Source organism: Odocoileus virginianus, unplaced genomic scaffold (assembly GCF_023699985.2).
Source record: "Odocoileus virginianus isolate 20LAN1187 ecotype Illinois unplaced genomic scaffold, Ovbor_1.2 Unplaced_Scaffold_7, whole genome shotgun sequence".
NCBI lineage: Eukaryota > Metazoa > Chordata > Mammalia > Artiodactyla > Cervidae > Odocoileus > Odocoileus virginianus.
In genome coordinates, this window is record NW_027224269.1 from 1,841,242 (window position 1) to 1,860,211 (window position 18,970).

Below are 18,970 nucleotides of genomic sequence, written 5' to 3' on the forward strand. Positions count from 1 at the left end.
TCAGAATACATATGCAATCTTTATAATTAAGAAGTAGGATTTCTATGCATTTTGAACTATTAATAGAAGTTAATGTTTATCTAAAGTGTGACATGTCTAAATCAAATTTAATATATGCCCTTTCTTCTCTAAAGAGTCTTATTTAAGCATTACTTCATATCAAGGATGATAAGAGAGATGACCTTTGGAAGCTTCTTTAAGCTCTACTTGTTACATATGTATCTCAGAATACTAGCTAAAAAGGAAAAAAACGTGGAGAAATCAACATTGCCTAGATGTTGTCTTGTAACTTATGACAGAACTGTATTAGTCAGTTTCAAAAATCTTAAAATTCTATGATGAATGTTTATTTTAGAAAAAAAATGTACATTAGCTATCTATGTGGCCAAGTAAGTTTAAACAAGTGGAATGCTGGCTTGATTCAGTTCAGTCACTCAGTTGTGTCTGACTCTATGTGACCCCATGGACTGCAGCATGCCAGACCTCCCTGTCCATCACCAACTCCTGGAGCTTGCTCAAACTCATGTCCATTGAGTCAGTGATGCCATCCAACCATTTTATCCTCTGTCATCCCTTCTCCTCCTGCCTTGGCTTGATTACATAACCAGAAAAAGCTAAAATTTTTTTTTCACTGCTTTTGCAAACCATTTATGTCAAAGTTCACTGAGGTTAAAAATTGATTCCTATTATTTGAAAATGTATTATTCTTTAAAATTAATTGCACAGCACCTCTTAGTTCTCAGCCTTTCTTGCAAATCAACTCACATTTGTCTTAAGTCTTCTGGAACATCCAGTTTGATTTTATGAAAAGTCTCTTTTGTGGCAGCTTTGTTGGGATTAACCGATCGCAAACGTTCAATTGTGACAATTTCATTGTATGTAGCATCACAAGCTGCATATTCTATCACGTAAAACTGTAAGAAATAAATGAAAGTCATTCCTGATCACAGTGTTTAAATTAAGAACAAGAAGCTATACCTTTTCAGTTCTTTTAAAATTCTTTAAAGGGAAAAAAAGCTATTTGATCAATTAACTGAAACACACAAAACATACTGAACATATAAACATTTAAATAAAATAATCAAGTTAGCTATTACTTTCAAATAGAAATCCAAACGGAAATGTATATACCTGGATTTAGAAAAGAAGAGTGTAAGAAAAACAATTAAAATAGGCATTTTCCTACCTCACCCTTTATCATCCTCACTTTAGCTAACCACCAACAGCAAGGCTCTTTTTCATTTGCTCTGGAATAAACCTACACAAAAATTACAACATAGAATATTTCACGATTAAAATCATTCAGAAATCTGTAAATTATCAGACATCAAGGAAAATTTCTTAAAATGACCTTAGGTATCTTGCAAATCCGTTAAGTTACTGTAGACTTTTAACCAGACTGCACCCCTGCTTCTAGACAGACATTCAGAAACTACCTGGATACCAGGAAGAGTACTGTAAAATACACTTTCCTATTTCTCTGTGCTGCCTCAGTAATCATCAGTATTCTGAATATGAAAGATTGAGAAAAGCTGACCACTTATAAAGCTGGGCATGCTTTCTTTGGGTACTTTGTGAGCTATGAAAATGTATATAAACATGTAAAGATGAACGCGTTTTTGTTTTACTTTAATAAGCAAATAACAAGTTGGAAGCTAGTGACTCTGGCCTACTGCCTGGCTCATGGTCGCTAAATGGGTAAAGCCACTGACTATTCAGCCCACTAAGGATACCACCTGGTGTTCATGTCTCCTGGGACTAAACGGACAGCAACTGGGTCACTCTCTGGTCTCCTGTCCCCTCTCCACTAAAATGGACAACTCCACGCTGGCAGTCCTCTGGATACCACCTTTCTCCTCTCACACACTGTGGATCAGTTCTTCTAAACTGATCTCTCGGGTGACCACTTCAAAGTTCACTTATGATGTGCAGCATGGAACCTTTTGTGAAGACACTAGCAAATCAAGGTTAATAGGAAAAGAGACACATGGTGAGTGACAGAAATACTAAGTAGAAAGAAGACACAGGGAGGACAAGGGGATGGGGAGGAAAGGACAGGAGAGAAGACAAACAACTCAGGGCTCCAACTCTGGTCCCCCTTTTACTATTGAAATTCATAGTGACAAAACAGTGATGAAACACAACTTAACTCAACCTACCTTTCCCTCTTGCCCCCATTACTTCCTTTCAACTCTGCTCTAGTCAGAGAAATAATGTCAGTTATTTGTTAACTGTTATGTCATCTTGACAACAGCTTTTCATTGGTTCCCATTGGTCATGTGACTAAGGTGGGCAAAAAGTCCCCTCTATCCATTACTATTATGAGCATTCCTAGTGTAGACAGACCAAAAGACCCAAGTTAATGGTTATACAATACAGTGACTAAATATAACTTGATTTAACCCACATTTTCTTGTAACCATCAATTCCTTTCATCTCTGCTCTAGCTAGTGATAACCTTAGTTATGTATCACTGTTAGTGAGGTCACTATGGCAACAGGACCTCATTGGTTACCACCTGTCATGTGACTCAGTTGAGAACTATAAAGAAAAAACAGTCCCTTTTATCATCCCAAACACTACTATTAGGTCTTCTGATACAGACAGACCAAAAGTCCTGGTCCTTGACTTCAGGAAGCATGCAGTCTCCTGTGGAAGTGAACAACTAAAGGTCCTCAAGTACAGACAGTGTTTGTACTCTCTACTTGAGTCCTGACAAAACCAAGCCCAGTTCCTTTCACCTAGTTTAAGTACTGAGTACGTCTTGGGTAAATAAATAGCACTTGAGAAAAGAACACAGGCTGGGCATCGAGACCTTCCTTGAGCACTCCCTAAAACGGCACTCTTACCCCTACATCACCTTCCATCCTTGGTTTTCTTTCTTGGCCTTATTGACAATGGCCCTAATATTAACTCTCCTCACTAGAATGGGAACTTGTCAAAGGCTGGGGCCTCTTCTGTTTCACCATCTATGCCCAGCACAGAAAATAAGCATTCAAGGACCCAGTACACCTCACCTGACCTGCACAAAGAGATTCTTAGCTGCTTCCATCATACTGCAAATAAAACTGCTACCATTAACAAGGCATTGTGGAGAAGAGAAGCAACTTAAAATGGAGTATATGCAGGGGAATGAAGAAGAGGATACTGTACAGACCAACTACAACATAAAGCCGACTCCAACTGCCTGAAGTCTCACAAAAATTTTCAGTGGCTAGAGAAATCACAAACACAATCTTTTTGTCAATGTGTTACATCTCCATAGCACCTTTTGGTCAAAGACATCACTGGCACATAAGCAGTTGGCTCACAGCATCTCCTGTGAAGATATTTTACCTGTAGGTGTATATACTAAAACTCATAGATGAGTTTTTAAAAATCTCCCAGAAGGCTTTATCGCTACTTAAAGAAATCCTAGTATGCTGCTCTATTGAAAGGCATGGTTTTTTTCCTAACCCATTTTGCTTAAAATGGGGACATGGTTGTAAACTAACAATATATTATTCAAACAAGATTCAGAAATTGAGGAAATGGGGAAAAGAAATCCTCGTGGACAAGGGAAATCAGTGGTGACTTTCCAAGCTGTGCCTCGAATGCTATTCAGGCAGCCACATTTAAGCATCAATAACGTATTAGGATGGTGCAGTCAAAAGCCTATTTGCATCAGAGTTAATTCTCAAGGTAGACTGAAAAGCATTAAAGACAAGGGATACAAAAGGCGCAAACAAGTTAAATGTTCCCAGTTCTTCAGTGCTTAATAACTTGATCGCAGGGGAAACTTACCTCTACTTCATCGCTTTCATTTATATCTTTATTATAACCCACAGGTGGTGGGAATCTCACATCATGGAATGGAATCTGCCTGTCTGGCTGCCAGCTGCAAATAAACAAACACAATTATTTAACATGTTTTTTGGTTTAATGGAAAGGATGACTATGCTGCCATCAACCTTTGGTTAAGTGAGACCCTTCATTTTTCTAGTTTAAAGAAGCAAATGCTTTAAAACTGTCAGTGTTTCGCTGAGTGGGGGCATAATGGCAATATAGAGACATTTCAACAAAGTCTGCATGCAACACAGCAGCCTCGTAGTTCTATTTGGAGTATTTTTCTAAACACAATAGATCAACATTACAACTTAACAAGTCTTTCTTCCAATAATTTCAACTTCTAAGGGTTCTAAAATTCAGGCCACAACAGCAATTTCCTTTGGTGCTTAAATACATTAGTATCAGAATGTGTTAGTAATGTCATCACCATACTTCTACTTGCAAAGGAATTTTAACCACATTCCAACAACCACAAAAACTGGTCCTAATGCCCTCTAATTTCCAAGCAAAACGGGGCAGTCAGCACATCAGCAATTCACAACTCACTTTTCCCCCTTTAAATTTTAGATCCCGCGAGGTGGTCAACTCTTGCCATGGATAGCTGGCTGCTGATCAGTATGATGTACCAGCATGCACTGGATGGGTGGGGTCTCCTAAACCACAGAAACCCAATGGAGATAGCCTACAGGAGTTCAGTAAGTTGCCTATGTTTTTTCATTTAAAGTTATATGGAACAATTTTGAAAACACCAAATTATTCTATCACGATGATATGAAATATTAAAAGATAAACTTTGCAAAACACTGGCGGATTCAACTGCTAAAGCAGTCATTTCTGGGTTTTCTGTTAAAGGGCTTTCTTAGTAAAATCCTATCGAGAAATGTGCTATTTGTTTTGGGGGATTTTTTTTTAAATATTCTATTATGTAAGATAGCAAGGCAAGGAAGTCAGAATTTGTGGAAATCTGATTCGGGCCTATGTTACATTGAACCTCTTTTCTGCATTACTATACACCCTTGAAAACTCTGCAACTTAAAAAAAAAAATTATCTTCAGGGAATTCCCTGGCAGTGCAATGGTTAGCACTCATCTCTTTCACTGCTGGGACCCTAGGTTTGATCTCTGGTTGAGGAACTAAGATCCCACAAGACGTGCAGTGTGGCCAAAAACAACAACAAAAAAAGCGTCTTTACAGCAGAAAAACTTCTTTAAATATACTTACTGAAATTAGTGACCAATGTTACAGATAAACATATATATCACAGATTCATTGCTAAGTTTGATTTGTAAAGCATGTAGTAATACATAATTTTCTTCATTCCAAAGAAGGAAGAATTATTTTAAGAATAGAGATAAAAATTCAAATTCTTTCTTTTTAAATGTGAAACATGGAAGACAAAAAGAAGACACCTAAAATAATGTGGTATTATAGGAGTTTATGATTGAAAGGAAAGAAAGGATATAAACTGAAGTTTTATAAAACATCAGGTTTGTTTTTTATGCTTGCTTTTAAAAAATCAGAAAACAAAAAGGAAATGCAAGGGAGTGCAAAGACACTACTTTGGTAGGGACCTATCAAATCCTGGTGACATGCTCAAACCCAGTGTTGAATCGCATACATAGTACACAAACACAAAGAAAAGGTTGATCTATTTCAAATTCCCAGCATGACAGTAAGAAGAGAAACTTGTACACAACTATGGTACAGGAGAGAACTAGAAGGTCCAAAGAAAATAATTTTAAGTTTATAGTAGAAATCTGATGGAAAACATACGAGAACTGATCACTGTAAAAACTAGAAACCAGACACATTCTTAAACGCATAGAGGAAATAAGTATTTGCTTAATACCTTAAAAGAAGAGCAAATGAAAACTCTCCCTTTATGGAAAATAGTGTTTCCCTCATAATGGAAGCAAGCAGATAAAGAGTATAATTACAAGAAAAAAATTCCTCTCCAAGTTATTAAATATTCCTGTTAGAGGCATGCTTCTGTTATCCAGTCGATAATGCATGGATAATCATGTAATGAAGCAGATTCTGAAACTTTTGGCTCTACGTATTCAAAGAAAAGTATTCTATTACCAAAACTTGTATTTTGGACCAAGACCATTTATCTAGAACTGAGAATATGGTTGGACACTCTAAATCCTTTTATCTCTGTCCCCTTAAATTTTAGGCATCTGAGACTACTACAGTTAACTCTTGAATAACTCAGAGGTTAGGGCCACTAACTCACTCTCTGTGCAGTCAAAACTCCATGGATAACTTATAGTCAACTTTCCATATCCAGAGTTTCTCTGAATTTGTGGTTTGTATCATGGATTCAAATGACTCTGATTTGTGTACTACTGTAGTATTTACTATTGAAAAAAACCCCACATACAAGTGGTCCTACTCAGTTCAAACTCATGACCCCTGGTCAAGGGTCAATTGTACTTTGTCCTGTTGGTAGCTAAAAGATCCTACTAACATTCTATTTATACCATGTCTTAGTCAGATACTGTATTTTAACAGATTTACTGAGATATAATTCACATAACCCTATAAGCCATCCACTTAAGTGTACATACAAGTCGATGACTTACTTAGTAGATTCACAGATATGTGCCACCATTACCAGGGACTTCCCTGGTAGCTCAGTTGGTAAAGAATCCACCTGCAAGTGAAGGAGACCCAGGTTCAATTCCTGGGTGGGGAAGATCCCCTGGAGAAGGAAATGGTTAACCCACTCCAGTATTCTTGCCTGGAAAATCCCATGGACAGAGGAGCCTGGCAGGCTACAGTCCATGGGGTTGCAAAGAGTTGGACATGACTTAGCAACTAAACCACCATCATTACCAATCAATTTTAGAACATTTTCATCACTTCAAATAGAAATCCCATACTCTGGCTATGGCTTTCCACTCCCACCAGCCCTAAGCAACCATTAATTTATTTATTTTCTCTATAGATTTGTAATCTGTTTTTCATAAACTACTAATTTCTCTAAACACCAAAGAACTGATGCTTTTGAACTGTGGTGCTGGAGAAGACTCTCAAGAGTCCCTTGGACAGCAAGGAGATCAAACCAGTCAATCCTAAAGGAAATCAGTCCTGAATATTCATTGGAAGGACTGATGCTGAAGCTCTAATACTTTGGCCACCTGATGCGAAGAGCCGACTCATTGGAAAAGACCCTGATGCTGGGAAAGACTGAGGGCAGGAGGAGAAGGGGGCGACAGAGGATGAGATGGTTGGATGGCATCATCAACTCAATGGACATGAGTTTGAGCAAACTCTGGGAGACAGTGAAGGACAGGGAAACCTGGCATGCTGCAGTCCATGGGGTCACAAAGAGTCGGACATGACTAAGGAAGTGAACAACAACAATTAATTTCTCTTGGCAAATAAAAAACAAACATAACTGCTGACCATCCTTGAGAGTTCAGTAAAATCCTAAGATCATGATCACATCTATGGGCTTGGCAAAGGAGTTTATACATACTTTAGAATCTTGAATGGCTACTCTGAAAATAGCTCTTATTAACAGCATTCAAAAAATTTAGTCAAGAGACCTGTCTCCCCAATAAAATGTTAACATCTCTACTATTGATGCCTTTGTACATACAGCTAATGTGCCTAGGCCTCTAAGTATTTTTACGTACTCATCTAAAAGTAAACAGACAAGATCAGTTACTGCTATTGATGATTTTAAATATATGAAATAGATAAAAAATGTTAATAGGTAAACATAATTATTTCCAATAAAATACACCAAAGGACTAAAACTATCAGTTTTAGATTTAACATTACAAAACTCTCATCAACTTTCCCAATACCCAAGAATCCATTCACTTTCATCTTTTAATATTTACAAATATTTCTATTCAAACTCTCAGTTACTAGCACAGAAGAATCTGGTTTCTTTGTTCACATTCAAAGGAACTGAGATGTAAGGGTCAAGATTATACAAAAGGGATCTCCGAGGTCATTAGCAGGAACAGTCATTCCATTGGTTTAATACTGAGTTGTTCAGGAACTTCCTGGTCAGTAACATGAAGATCCATTCCTGAAAAACACTCAAACTAGACTTGAATTTTTTTTAATGAGGAGTACAAGGAAAAACTAGCATAAAATATTAAAGAACCTAAATATTAAAATTATATCAAGACACTTACTTGTTTTCAAATGCCACTGTTATTGAATCTTCATGAACATCTTTTACAAATGCCTATTAAAAAAACACAGTTAAATTAACTTCTAAGCTTAAATATCGTTTTTGTTTTTAGTTACACTTTACAGTGACACAAATATTTTATGTTTAACAACAGAATGAAGCTTCAAGTAAAAGTTTGTTAGTTTGCGAGGCTCACTCATTCATGAATCACATCTATATTTACATACCTACAAGAGCTAGGCCCTAAGAATACTGATTATTTAAAATAGAGCAAAAAGAACTGCTCTAAAGTTCAGCATCTAATAGAAGAAAGACAGATAAGTAAACTGAAAATTACAATGCAAAGCTGAAGGTATACTTTAGATTAAAAGTATTAGAAACTAAGAAACTTGTTACAGAGCTATATACCAGCCAGTATAGATCTGTTGTAACCTATTTTTCTCTCCTTAATACAATTTTATGAGAATACAATAGTAAATAACTAAATATAATCTCAAATCTATGTGAACACAAGTACACTAAGTTCTCTTTAACGACATGCTGCTAATACCACTAAAAAGTCCAATTACCAGAGTTTAATTAAATTCTCAATCTCACAGGCACTTGGTGGAAAGAACAGTAATATAAAGTACAGAAGTTTAAATCTTTTAAATCTGATGATGCAATTGCTAATAATCTGCAAAAAGACATAACAAAATAGCTAATTATCAAGAATTCTTTAATCAGCATGCTGTCTGTAATTCTATAAAATGACATAACAAAAGTAATAGCTAACTAATTATCAAGAATTCTTTAATCAGCATGCTGTCTTTAATTCTATAAAATTAAGTTTTTAATAGGTGCAGGAAAGGAGGCTTTGTTATTTGTTTTGACAATTAGAGGAGTAGGATAAAGGATAAAGAAACCCAAGGGGCTTTATATCTTAATTCATTTTAAAATGGTTTTAGAGATTTCAGCTTCTTACTCCAGTGTGTTCCGGGCATGTGTCTGTGCTTTCGTGGTTTCTCCCTGTCTACAGGATTATGGTCAAACTCCTCCAGCTGTAGAAGGCCCATGGTGACCTGAGGTGAGCATTTTTGGAGGCTGTAACCCAGCAGTGCTAAACTACTTGGGCCTTTCTTCCTTCCCCTCTTCTCACTGAGCTATCTCCTACGGGTTTTATTTCAGTTCCGGTGTCACCTCCTATGGGAAAGCCCAGAAGACTAAGTTCAATTTCACTTTCTAACTTCTTAGAGCGTCTTATGAGTATACCCCACTATAAACTACCTTACTAGAGTATTTTGCCCATTTTCATACCAAAGGTAAGCTTCCTGAGAGTGTCTTTTATTTACTGTTGAACTTCAAAGTACCTATTATGGGTTCAACGGGGATCACTGCCTAAGGGGTTCTTATCCTAGCCTTGAGGAGGAAAGGTATTTGTGTGGTTTGGGGGGATGGGACTGGGTGGGAGTGGAGGGTGGAAGGGGTGGGGTGGGGATGCTAATCATGGAAGACAAATAGAAGAGGGTGAGGTTCCTATGCAGCAGGCCTAAATGTGCAGTGGGAACAAAGGCTCATCAGACCTGGAGAAACAGCTAGGGGTGTGGTAGAAATAAATCCTCTGTGGAAAGGAAGTGAAGACAATTCAATAGGGGGAAAAGAACAGTGCTTTCAACATATGGTGCTGGGACAACTAGATTATCCCCTTGCAAAAGAATAAATTTTTGCCTAAACTTATACCATATACAAAAATCAACTAAAAAGTATCAAAGATTTAAAGGTTAGAGCTAGAACTATACAACTCTTAGAAGAAAATATAATAGTAAATCCCCCTGACTTCAGATATTCGGAAGATAACTAGCTTGTAGTAAGACCCTTCTTTAACTTCGCTATGTATCCTCAGTAATTGGCACAATTTCTGGTATACAGTAGGTACCCAATAGATGTGTTAAACAAATGATTCAATGCAAATATCATGGTAAACAAATACATCGTCAAAAGCCAGAAATTAAAGCACTGTTTAAAAACTAAAGCTTCCCAAAATATCAAATTAAAACATATCAGTCAAGTATTAAATAGCTGTGCGAAGTCACTTCAGTCGTGTCCGACTCTTTGCGACCTTATGGGCTGTAGCCCACCAGGCTCCTCTGTCCATGGGATTCTCCAGGCAAGAATACAGGAGTGGGTTGCCATTTCCTTCTCTATTAAATAACTTCTCCTAAGAAAAACAATGGCAAGTAAGGCAGGGCCCTGGAAACCATTTACAGTTGACCCTTGAACAACACAGGTTTGAACTGTGTGGGTCCACTTACACATGGATTTTTTCCCAGTAAGTATAGTACCCATATTTTCACTTCATAGACATTTAAATTATCTAAAGGGGGGGGGAGAGTTTGTGTTCAATTAGAGGTCACAATATGTGGCATCAAAAGAACTTGGGTTTGAGTCCCGATTCTGTCCAAGCTGTTTCACCTTCCTGCCTTTGGGTGAGTCATTTATCAACTGCTTTTGGTATACCAGTCCCAGTGTTCAAGGGCTGACTGTGCATTGAACCTAAACAGAGACACCAAACTCCTGTAATTATGCTGTAAAGAATAGAGCAAAGCTATGCTAAAAGAAAGTTTTCTTATAAGATCAAGGTGGACTATAATGGAATCTAGGTGTTCTGCTATATCCAAGATGCCTAAATAATTATTTCTAAATTAAACGTATGTCTGTATTTTTATAGTTGTTCGTTTCAAGTGGGGGGAATTCACATTTTCTTCCTATCATTTTGATATTGCTTATTTTCCCTCAGCTATATTTAAATCACACATTTTCAACAGTGTTGAGAACTCTAGTTAAATACTGACCATGATATCGTAGAATATAATAATAGAGATTTCATAAGGGTGGATGCCCCCACTGCTCTAAGGGGTTTGCCTCACTATTACTATAGCAACAGCAAGGATTGATTTTGAGTCAAGTTGGAGGAACTGGACATTTAGTTTTCTAAAGTAAAATTAGCTTTTTAGTTTTAGTAGTTAGTTTTCCACAAATTACAAAGAAAGGGAGAACAGGGCCCCCCTGCCCTCAATTTCTCCCCTGTCTTGACAATGATGGCGAGTATCAAATTAACAATTTGCTTTTTGAGGGTGGGACTTCTATTAGGAGCTAATCCCTTATTTACCAAAAAATGTCATGGCCTCTGTCTTCATCCTTGTCTGAAGTTTTATGTTTGCATGTCATGGCAGTAACAAGTATTAATTCCTTACTTTATATTATGGGGCTTTCCAGGTGGCGCTAGTGGTACAGAACCTGCCTGCCAATGCAGGAGACACAAGTTCCATCCCTGGTTTGGGAAGATCCCCTGGAGGAGGGCATGGCAACCTACTTCAGTACTCTTGCCTGGAGAATCCCATGGACAGAGGAGCCTGGTGGGCTACAGTCCACAGTGTTGCAAAGAATCAGACATAATTGAAGTGAGTGAGCATGCATGCACTGTATATTAAATGCTGAAAATGTTAAGTCCTTTAGTCAGCTAAGAGAACCTTGTTACAGCTGGGTGAAGATTTGTTCTCACTAAATCAGGTATCTTTCCAATACTACTGCCCTTGTCTAAAACTGTGCTGCTGTTCACCACTGAAGCTGCTGGTCATGTGTAAATATTTCTATTTAACAGATTACAAGTAAATAAAATTAAAAATAAGTCTCTGAGTTATACTTGCCACATTTCAAGTGCTCAAAAGCCACACATGGCTGCAGAGGACAGCACAGGCAGAGAGCATTGCATCATCACAGATGGACAGATCTGTGGACAGCACTGATTTCAACACTTAGAAATTTCGGGGAATGATTTCAAATCCACGTTGAAAGCACTCTAAAAGTTCGTCTCATTATCACACCGCTACATTTTAATTTTTTTTCTATTTGCCAAAAAGTTTTTGTGCAGTTTAATCACACTCATTCACCACATTTGCCTATTTCCTAAAATTAAACATTCCTTCAAAGGAGGAAGATCTGCAACGGTTGTGACTATTTAAAAAAACAAAAACTGCTCTCAAAGACTTTAAAAACAATTCCGGATGTACGGTGTCAAAAATGGTTTAAGCAATCATCATAGCCTACCAGGATTAATGAGGCTTATCTGTATATGGATGTTTGCATGATCGTTTCAAAACCAGTCATTTTTAGTGGAATAAAAGAAATTCATAGGTTGCCTCTGGTTCACACACTCGCCAAGCACAAAGGTCTCTTGTGACTTTAGAGGCCTTTTGCTAAAATTCCAACAAAGGTCCCAACTTTCTGTTTCTCATCATACTTTCTCCAATAACTCTCCTTTGTGGCCCTGCTCCTCCCTTATCCCCATAATGTCCTTTCCTTCCCTGGCGGCCCCCAGAGCACTATCACCCCACCCACCAACTTGGAAAACTAAGGTTGGTTGCACTCTCTACCTATCCACACATCGAAGGTGATGAGAAAGGTTGAGGGGATTTCTGTGGGGTTGGTTACCAAAGGCGGCAACTGAATGGGTTTGAGTGAATACAGGAGAGTTGCATGGAACTGGATGAGAACGAGGGCAGTTACAGGAGTCAGGAAACTTGGTGCTTGTGTTCTGCTGTGGGGACTTTCCTGGAGGTCCAGGGGTTAAGACCCCAGGCTTCTACAGCAGGGGGCCCACATCCAAGCCCTGGATGGAGAACCAAGATCCCACATTCCTTTATGGCCAAAAAAAAAAAAAAAAAAAACTAACCCCGCAAACAACAACAACAGAGAAAAGAGCCTTTGAGGAAAAACAAAACAAAAACGAGTTTTGTTGTGAATGAGAGCTAGATTCAAAATCTTGATTCTATGACATAATAGCCGTGGGACTCTCCAAGAAGTGGTCTCTGGGCCTCGTATGCCTTGTCTGCATAAGTAAAGAATGGATACAGAACTGGACTTGCTGTCTGCTGTTGTGAATAAAGAAATCACACGTCTAGTGCCTAGCATGAGGCCTAACACACAGTTGGCACTAAGTAAGTTACAGGTAAACCAGAGAGGGGCATATTTTATAAAAGACGCAGAGCCATAAACACTCATGCATTTGAGAAAGTTACATTTCAAAAAATCATACTTTAAAAAAAGATATTAAAACTTAGGACAGAAAAAGAAAAGGGTAGTTCCTCAAAGATACTAAGTACTAACAGGCTTTTAAAAAAGATATTAAAACTTAAGACAGAAAAAGAAAAGTGTAGTTCCTCAAAGATACTAAGTACTAACAGGTCATTCAGACTTTTAGAAGGAAAAAAAAGGTGACAAAAGCTGTTGGGGTTTGAGAAACTGCTAAAAGTGCAGTTAAAGACAAGACACCTAAAGCAACTATACACCAAAAACAAAAAAAGACAAACACAGACTTCTTATCAAGGGGAATAAACACAAAATAAAAAAAAAATCATTATGGGATCCCCCCACCTTACTGGCAACTGGGACAGAGAGGCAATCATAACATCATACTAGCCAAAGTGTGTCATGACTAGATATCTAATTCCAACATCACATCACCCGGACTGATGAAACCAAAAGAAAGTCCGTCCCCATTCTGGCGAACTTTTACTCTCCCACTACACCTCACACCTTGGCAAACTCTTCTCACAAACATGACAGAGATGACTGTGTAGAGCAATTTCAGTGTAAGCCACTGACCAGCAATGAACAGCTATTACATTATCACTGAAGACAGCTCATGTAGTGCAATGATGATACTCATTAGAGAAAACTTAAAAGCATCGCAAAACATCCCTCCTCAAGAAAAGCTGTAGGAGATAAGATGACAAGGACGTATGAAATCTGATAAAATATGATTCAAAGCCAAGGCTTCACATACAAAGTGAGTTATTGCTTTGCCACCCTTTGAATGTGGACGCTAACAACATATGAGAATGAAGAACAGAGAAGGCAAAGTACAATAAAACTCATCAACAATTCTTCCAACCACAGTACATGACTAGGAATACTTGACTTCATTTGGGCATTTACCACAAATTCTCAGAAAAATGCATTCTTTCTGGTTCACCTTGACCCAAAGACAACACACAGATACAGAAAGAATAGTATGAAATGAATTATTAATTTCCCTGTGCCTATGTATTCTAACTTTTGAATGCATCAGTTCTTACCTGTTCCTAATGTAACAAAAGCAACTATTATAGGAAAATCAAAGATTTCAAACTTTTATCTTTCATTAACAGGCATTCACATGAAGAATTACTGTGTGCGAGAGTTGCTAAAAAGGAAGCCTACACATAAACGGAGTATTTCATGATGTCATTGTATGAACTTATAAAATAATGCTGAACCCACATATCTTACACCTGCATTGGCAGACAGGTTCTTTACAACTAGCTCCACCTGTGAAGCCCAGAATAATGTTAAGACAAGTGTTATAATAACAATTAGAATTTAAAAAGTACAATGAAAATTTGAAAGTGAAAGTGTTAGTCGCTCAGTCACGTCTGACTCTTTGTGACCCCATGGACTGTAGCCTGCTAGGCTCCTCTGTCCATGGAATTCTCCAAACAAGAATACTGGAGTGGGTTGCCATGTCCTTCTCCAGGGGATCTTCCTGACCCAGGGATCGAACCTAGTCCTCTTGCACTGCAGACTGATTCTTTACCGTCTGAGCTACGAGGAAAGCCAATTCACTTCTTTAAGTTAAATTTCATTGTTTCAGGAAGTCAGAGTACCTCATCTCAAAGCCCCAATCTGACCCTTACTAGCTCTGACAGTTAGTAATAAGTCACCTACCTCATCTCTTTGTACATCTATATCCTTATCTATTACCTAAAATGGGAGTAACAATAGTACCTCACGGTTGTGGGTGGTGATTAAACAAATTTAAAAGAGGTAAAGCACCTAGAGCAGTGCCTGGCACCTAGAAAGCTCTCAGTATCTGTTAACAGTTATGCTCGTAGTTATGTCAGGAACCACATTCTCATAGTGGTCAGGAATCAGAAATCCAACTATTATAACACTGAATTTTACATTTACTTAATAATATGTGGAGATTTTCAGAGTGCATGAGTATGAAGTTGGAAAATGCTCAATTCAAAAGGGTAATAATGCTGCTTGCAAAACACTAAAAAGGGTGTTTAGACTGGGAAGAAAAAAAAATGCAGCTGACCTAAAGTTGTACTTCCTTGAAGTACAGAAGACTTCAGAGAAAATATGAAGAAAATGTTCATTTAAAAAATTTCCTCTTGATCGTACATTTTTAGGCAGATGTCCTGATGATAAAGACCTTTTTCAACATTCCTTGTTTAAGAGATGTTTTGTAAAAAATTTTGTGATGTATAATTCAAGTGTTCTCATGTCTTTAAGTAACCGAGGCTCTATATGGTGTACTCATGACTTTTCCAAAGTCAAAGAAATACCTAAGCATAAAAATAGTGGCTCTGACAGTTACTAAATTTAACTTTTAAGTTTTTAAGAATAAACACCAGAGGGAAAAATAGAAATGAGCTGTTATGATCTTAGGGTTTAGACTTCATGGTTCTGTTGATTCTGGATCTGAAGTTTTAGTTAATTTTTTAGAGGAGAAAACCCACGTGTTACCAGCATACAATCTATCCAGTTTATACTGCAAATCTGGACCATGTGCCCATAAGACAGAGAACTGCACCTTCCAGTATGGTGGTTCTGGTAGGCAAATCAAAGTCTGAATTCAATTATACCGAACTCGTTCGAGTTGTTTAGTTTCTTAAGCCTTTTCAATCTGGTGAACCTAGGTTTCCAATTTTTTGTAAATGTAATATTTCTTCATAACAGTTCATATTTTGTCTTTATTTCCCATCTTTTCTGTCCATCCCAATGGACAAGTAACTTGACTTACTTTTGCTTTACTTTTATAAATCAGAATAGTATTGAGTCCTATAAGAATTTAAACCTTTTTCATTCTAGAAACTATTTTTCTACCAACACAGACTATTTGAGGTTTTCTTAAAAACAAAACATTATAAGCACCTCAGCAATTTTTCTGCATGTGTCTGTTCACCATTTAACATTTCCCCTCAAGGAACTAACAGACAACCCACTCCTCCTATTCACCTTCATATTAAGCAACTTTTGTTTAAAAAAACAAAAAAGAGGGGGGGATAAAGGGGAGAGATAGAGGGAGTTTCTTATATTCCAATCAGTTTGCAACTAAAATCACAAAGCAAATCATAGGCTGCTGGAAGAGAACAATAAATCCTTCAAGACTAGGATGTGCTTGCCCTCTATAGCAAACTAACTCCACTAAAAAACAGTAAGAGTGATATCCGATCTAATATCACAGATCTATTAGACTACTGCTCCACCTTTAGCCCCTATTCATATTTATTGTATTTAGCGTCCCAAATATAGTGAGCAAAACTACCAACCTAGGAATCCCAGGGACGGCGGAGCCTGGTGGGCTGCCGTCTATGGGGTCGCACAGAGTCGGACACGACTGAAGCGACTTAGCAGCAGCAGCAGGAAACAGAAGGGTTCTACACAAACTAATCAGCAATAATTATGGATCACTGAAATAAATGCAACCAGAAACTGCAGTTGACTGGAAGAATTTTATATTGGTGAGACTTAACAGAAATGCTGGGTTAAATTTCTCCTCCTTTTACAGCAAAAGGTTTTATCATTTTGCTAAAAGCATGGAACAGTTTACATACTTTACTCACTTATGAAATATAATGCTCTCCAAATTTCTCCATGAAATAGGTAAACACATATATAGTTAAGTCAATGTTTATATGCCTATACCTCGTTTGAAACGTTTATGTTTTTCTATGTAGATTTAATGGTGCTTGGACAACTGGCAATATTTAATTTCCACGCTTTCTTCCATATGCACCTTCTGTTGCCAAAATGCTGTAGTAAGGTGGGACATCACCTACCGAAGTTACAGAAAGACATTCAAGAGGACACGAGGACTTATAGATTGCTAGATCTACAGCAAGTATGAACCAACAGAAGCACTACCTGACATATGAAATTATTAATAATCTTGTTTTTGAAAATGTAACGTATTAGTGAAATCTGAAATGCTGTAACTTAAAGCCTGTAGCAAAATCACGCATGCCTATTTAAAACCTCAACAATATAGTTAGCTGCAACATTACACGTTCAGAGAAGATAAGTCAAGCGCTTGAAGCACAAAACAATCATTTCCACTCACTTAAAAAAAATCCATAGGAATGATATACGCTTAGTAAATTTCCTAACGTTTCATGGCATATATCCAGGCCTTTGGAGGGTTAATTTTTTTTTTCTTAAGTAGCAGAGTTGCCAATGTTTTTTGACGCTGAAGCATCTGTACTCCAAAATTTCCCACATTTATAATATGGGGGGAGGGCGCAAACATTCAAGATTACCAACTTCTTTAATCCATTACTCGGATATGTAAGGGTCTTCCTGAAACTTTTGAATCTAAAATCTCTTTTGAAATCCACAAAGAGAAGTCACTAATAATCAGTTGCCATTGTGATTTGGTACCAACTACAGCTTCTTACTCTTTCTTCACACCGCTCGCCCAGAACAGTGGAGCTCTCCGAAGTCCCAATGCTGGACCGGAAAAGAGAAGCCAAAGGAGAACGCAAACCCTCTTTGCAAGGCAGAAGGCGGCTTGACGGAAGCGCCCCCCGCTCCTCGGCAACTACCCACACGTCAGGCCCGGATCCCACTGGAAAAGGTTATTTAAGAAAACAGAAATAAGCCTTCACCGTCACTTCGCGCGGATACTGGTGCTTCCCGCCCGGATCTCTTACCTGCCGTCGGCCCTCGCCCACCCCCAGCGCTCCCTGCTGGGGCTCGGCTCCCAAAAGGGCACCCTCTTTTCCTTGCTCGCTTCTCATTCCGACAGACGCCGGGGCCTCACACCGGAGAGGCAGTGGGGCTCGAGGGGTTTCCCAAAGGCCCGAAGTCCGGTCCTTCCCTCCCTCCCCAACAACATCCCGCCGAGTGCGCCCCGGCCCCCGGGCGCGGCGCTCGGGAAGAGGGCTCCAGGCCTGCCTCCGGCCGAGGCTAAGAAGAAAAGGGAGCGAAAGCAGGGCGAAGATGGGGCCTGCCCTGGAGTCAAGTACCTTGTAGAAAGCGCCATTGGAGCCCCGCACTTCCACCACCAGCTCCTCCATCTTCCCGTCCGCCCTGCTCGCTTCGGAAGCCCGCCCTCGAGGTGGGCTGCGGGCGCTCGAGGCCCAGCCGCCGCCGCCGCCGCCGCCGCGCTACCGCACGCCCCCCGGCAGCGGCGCCGCAGTCACCGCTGCCGCCTGCGCTCGCCGTCGGCTCGCCGCCTGCTCCGAAGCGGCCCCTCACCGGAAGTGAAACCGAAACGGAGCCGAGCGCCTGACTGAGGCCGAAGGATCCGGCCGCTCCGCGTGTAAACAGTGAAACCGCGTCATGTGACCGACGCCACCCCTCCCCCCGCGGGTTCGGCCCCTCGGCCCCGCCCTCTTTCCCCTGGCGGGCCCAGGAGCGCGCGCCTGCGCGCTGCTCCGGACGGGCCAGGGTGGCCGGGCGCAACGTGAGGCGCGCGGGCTCGGCGTGCGCGGGCTCGGCGGCCGGCGGGAAGGCTGGAAGGGCGGCGACAGGTCGCACCGCTGGCCGAGGTCGCGCCTTTTGGCGTGGCCTGGCGGGGTCCTGAGCGCCCGTTCCGTTAGTGGGGGCTGGGGGGCAACCCAAGGGCTTGTGAAAGGGCCTCCCGTAGCGAACAAGTGTGTTCACTTCCCCAGGCCTGGACTGGCTTGGGTCGGAGGGGGTTTTTGTTTTGTGTTTTTAAGTGGGGCAGAGCCTAATGGAGCTGGAGGTGGAGTGGGAGACAAGAACGGAGGTGAAAAATTAGATTGACGAAGACTTTAAACTAGTAACAGTGGCAACAGCGGTGACCAGGCTTGTGTGACCCTTAGAGACAGAAGCTGAGAGGAACGCTTTCCCCTCCCGGGGAGATTTTGGGCCTTCCCGTGTGCTAGGAGGGGCAGTGGATTGTGTCAGGACCTCTGGAAATGTTTTTCCTCAGAC

General features: G+C 39.8%; 1 protein-coding gene across 11 annotated transcripts in view; it reads right to left on the reverse strand.

The window, feature by feature from the left end:
* FMR1 (fragile X messenger ribonucleoprotein 1) overlaps positions 1-18,343 on the reverse strand; it is a 37,761-nt gene extending 19,418 nt beyond the window's left edge. For 6 of the 11 annotated variants that reach the window (XM_020893695.2, XM_020893691.2, XM_020893692.2 and 3 more), the window contains exons 1-5: positions 18,037-18,341; positions 7,986-8,038; positions 3,784-3,877; positions 1,187-1,258; positions 766-914 (exon numbers count right to left, since the gene is read on the reverse strand). In XM_020893695.2, the coding sequence (XP_020749354.1) occupies positions 766-914; positions 1,187-1,258; positions 3,784-3,877; positions 7,986-8,038; positions 18,037-18,087 (419 nt within the window). In that variant the 5' untranslated portion in view covers positions 18,088-18,341. Of the gene's footprint in view, positions 1-765; positions 915-1,186; positions 1,259-1,736; positions 3,755-3,783; positions 3,878-7,985; positions 8,039-18,036 lie in introns of those variants that run through there. The other 5 variants (XM_020893696.2, XM_020893690.2, XM_020893697.2 and 2 more) reach the window with 4 other exon arrangements.
* Between the last annotated feature and the right edge of the window lie 627 nt (positions 18,344-18,970).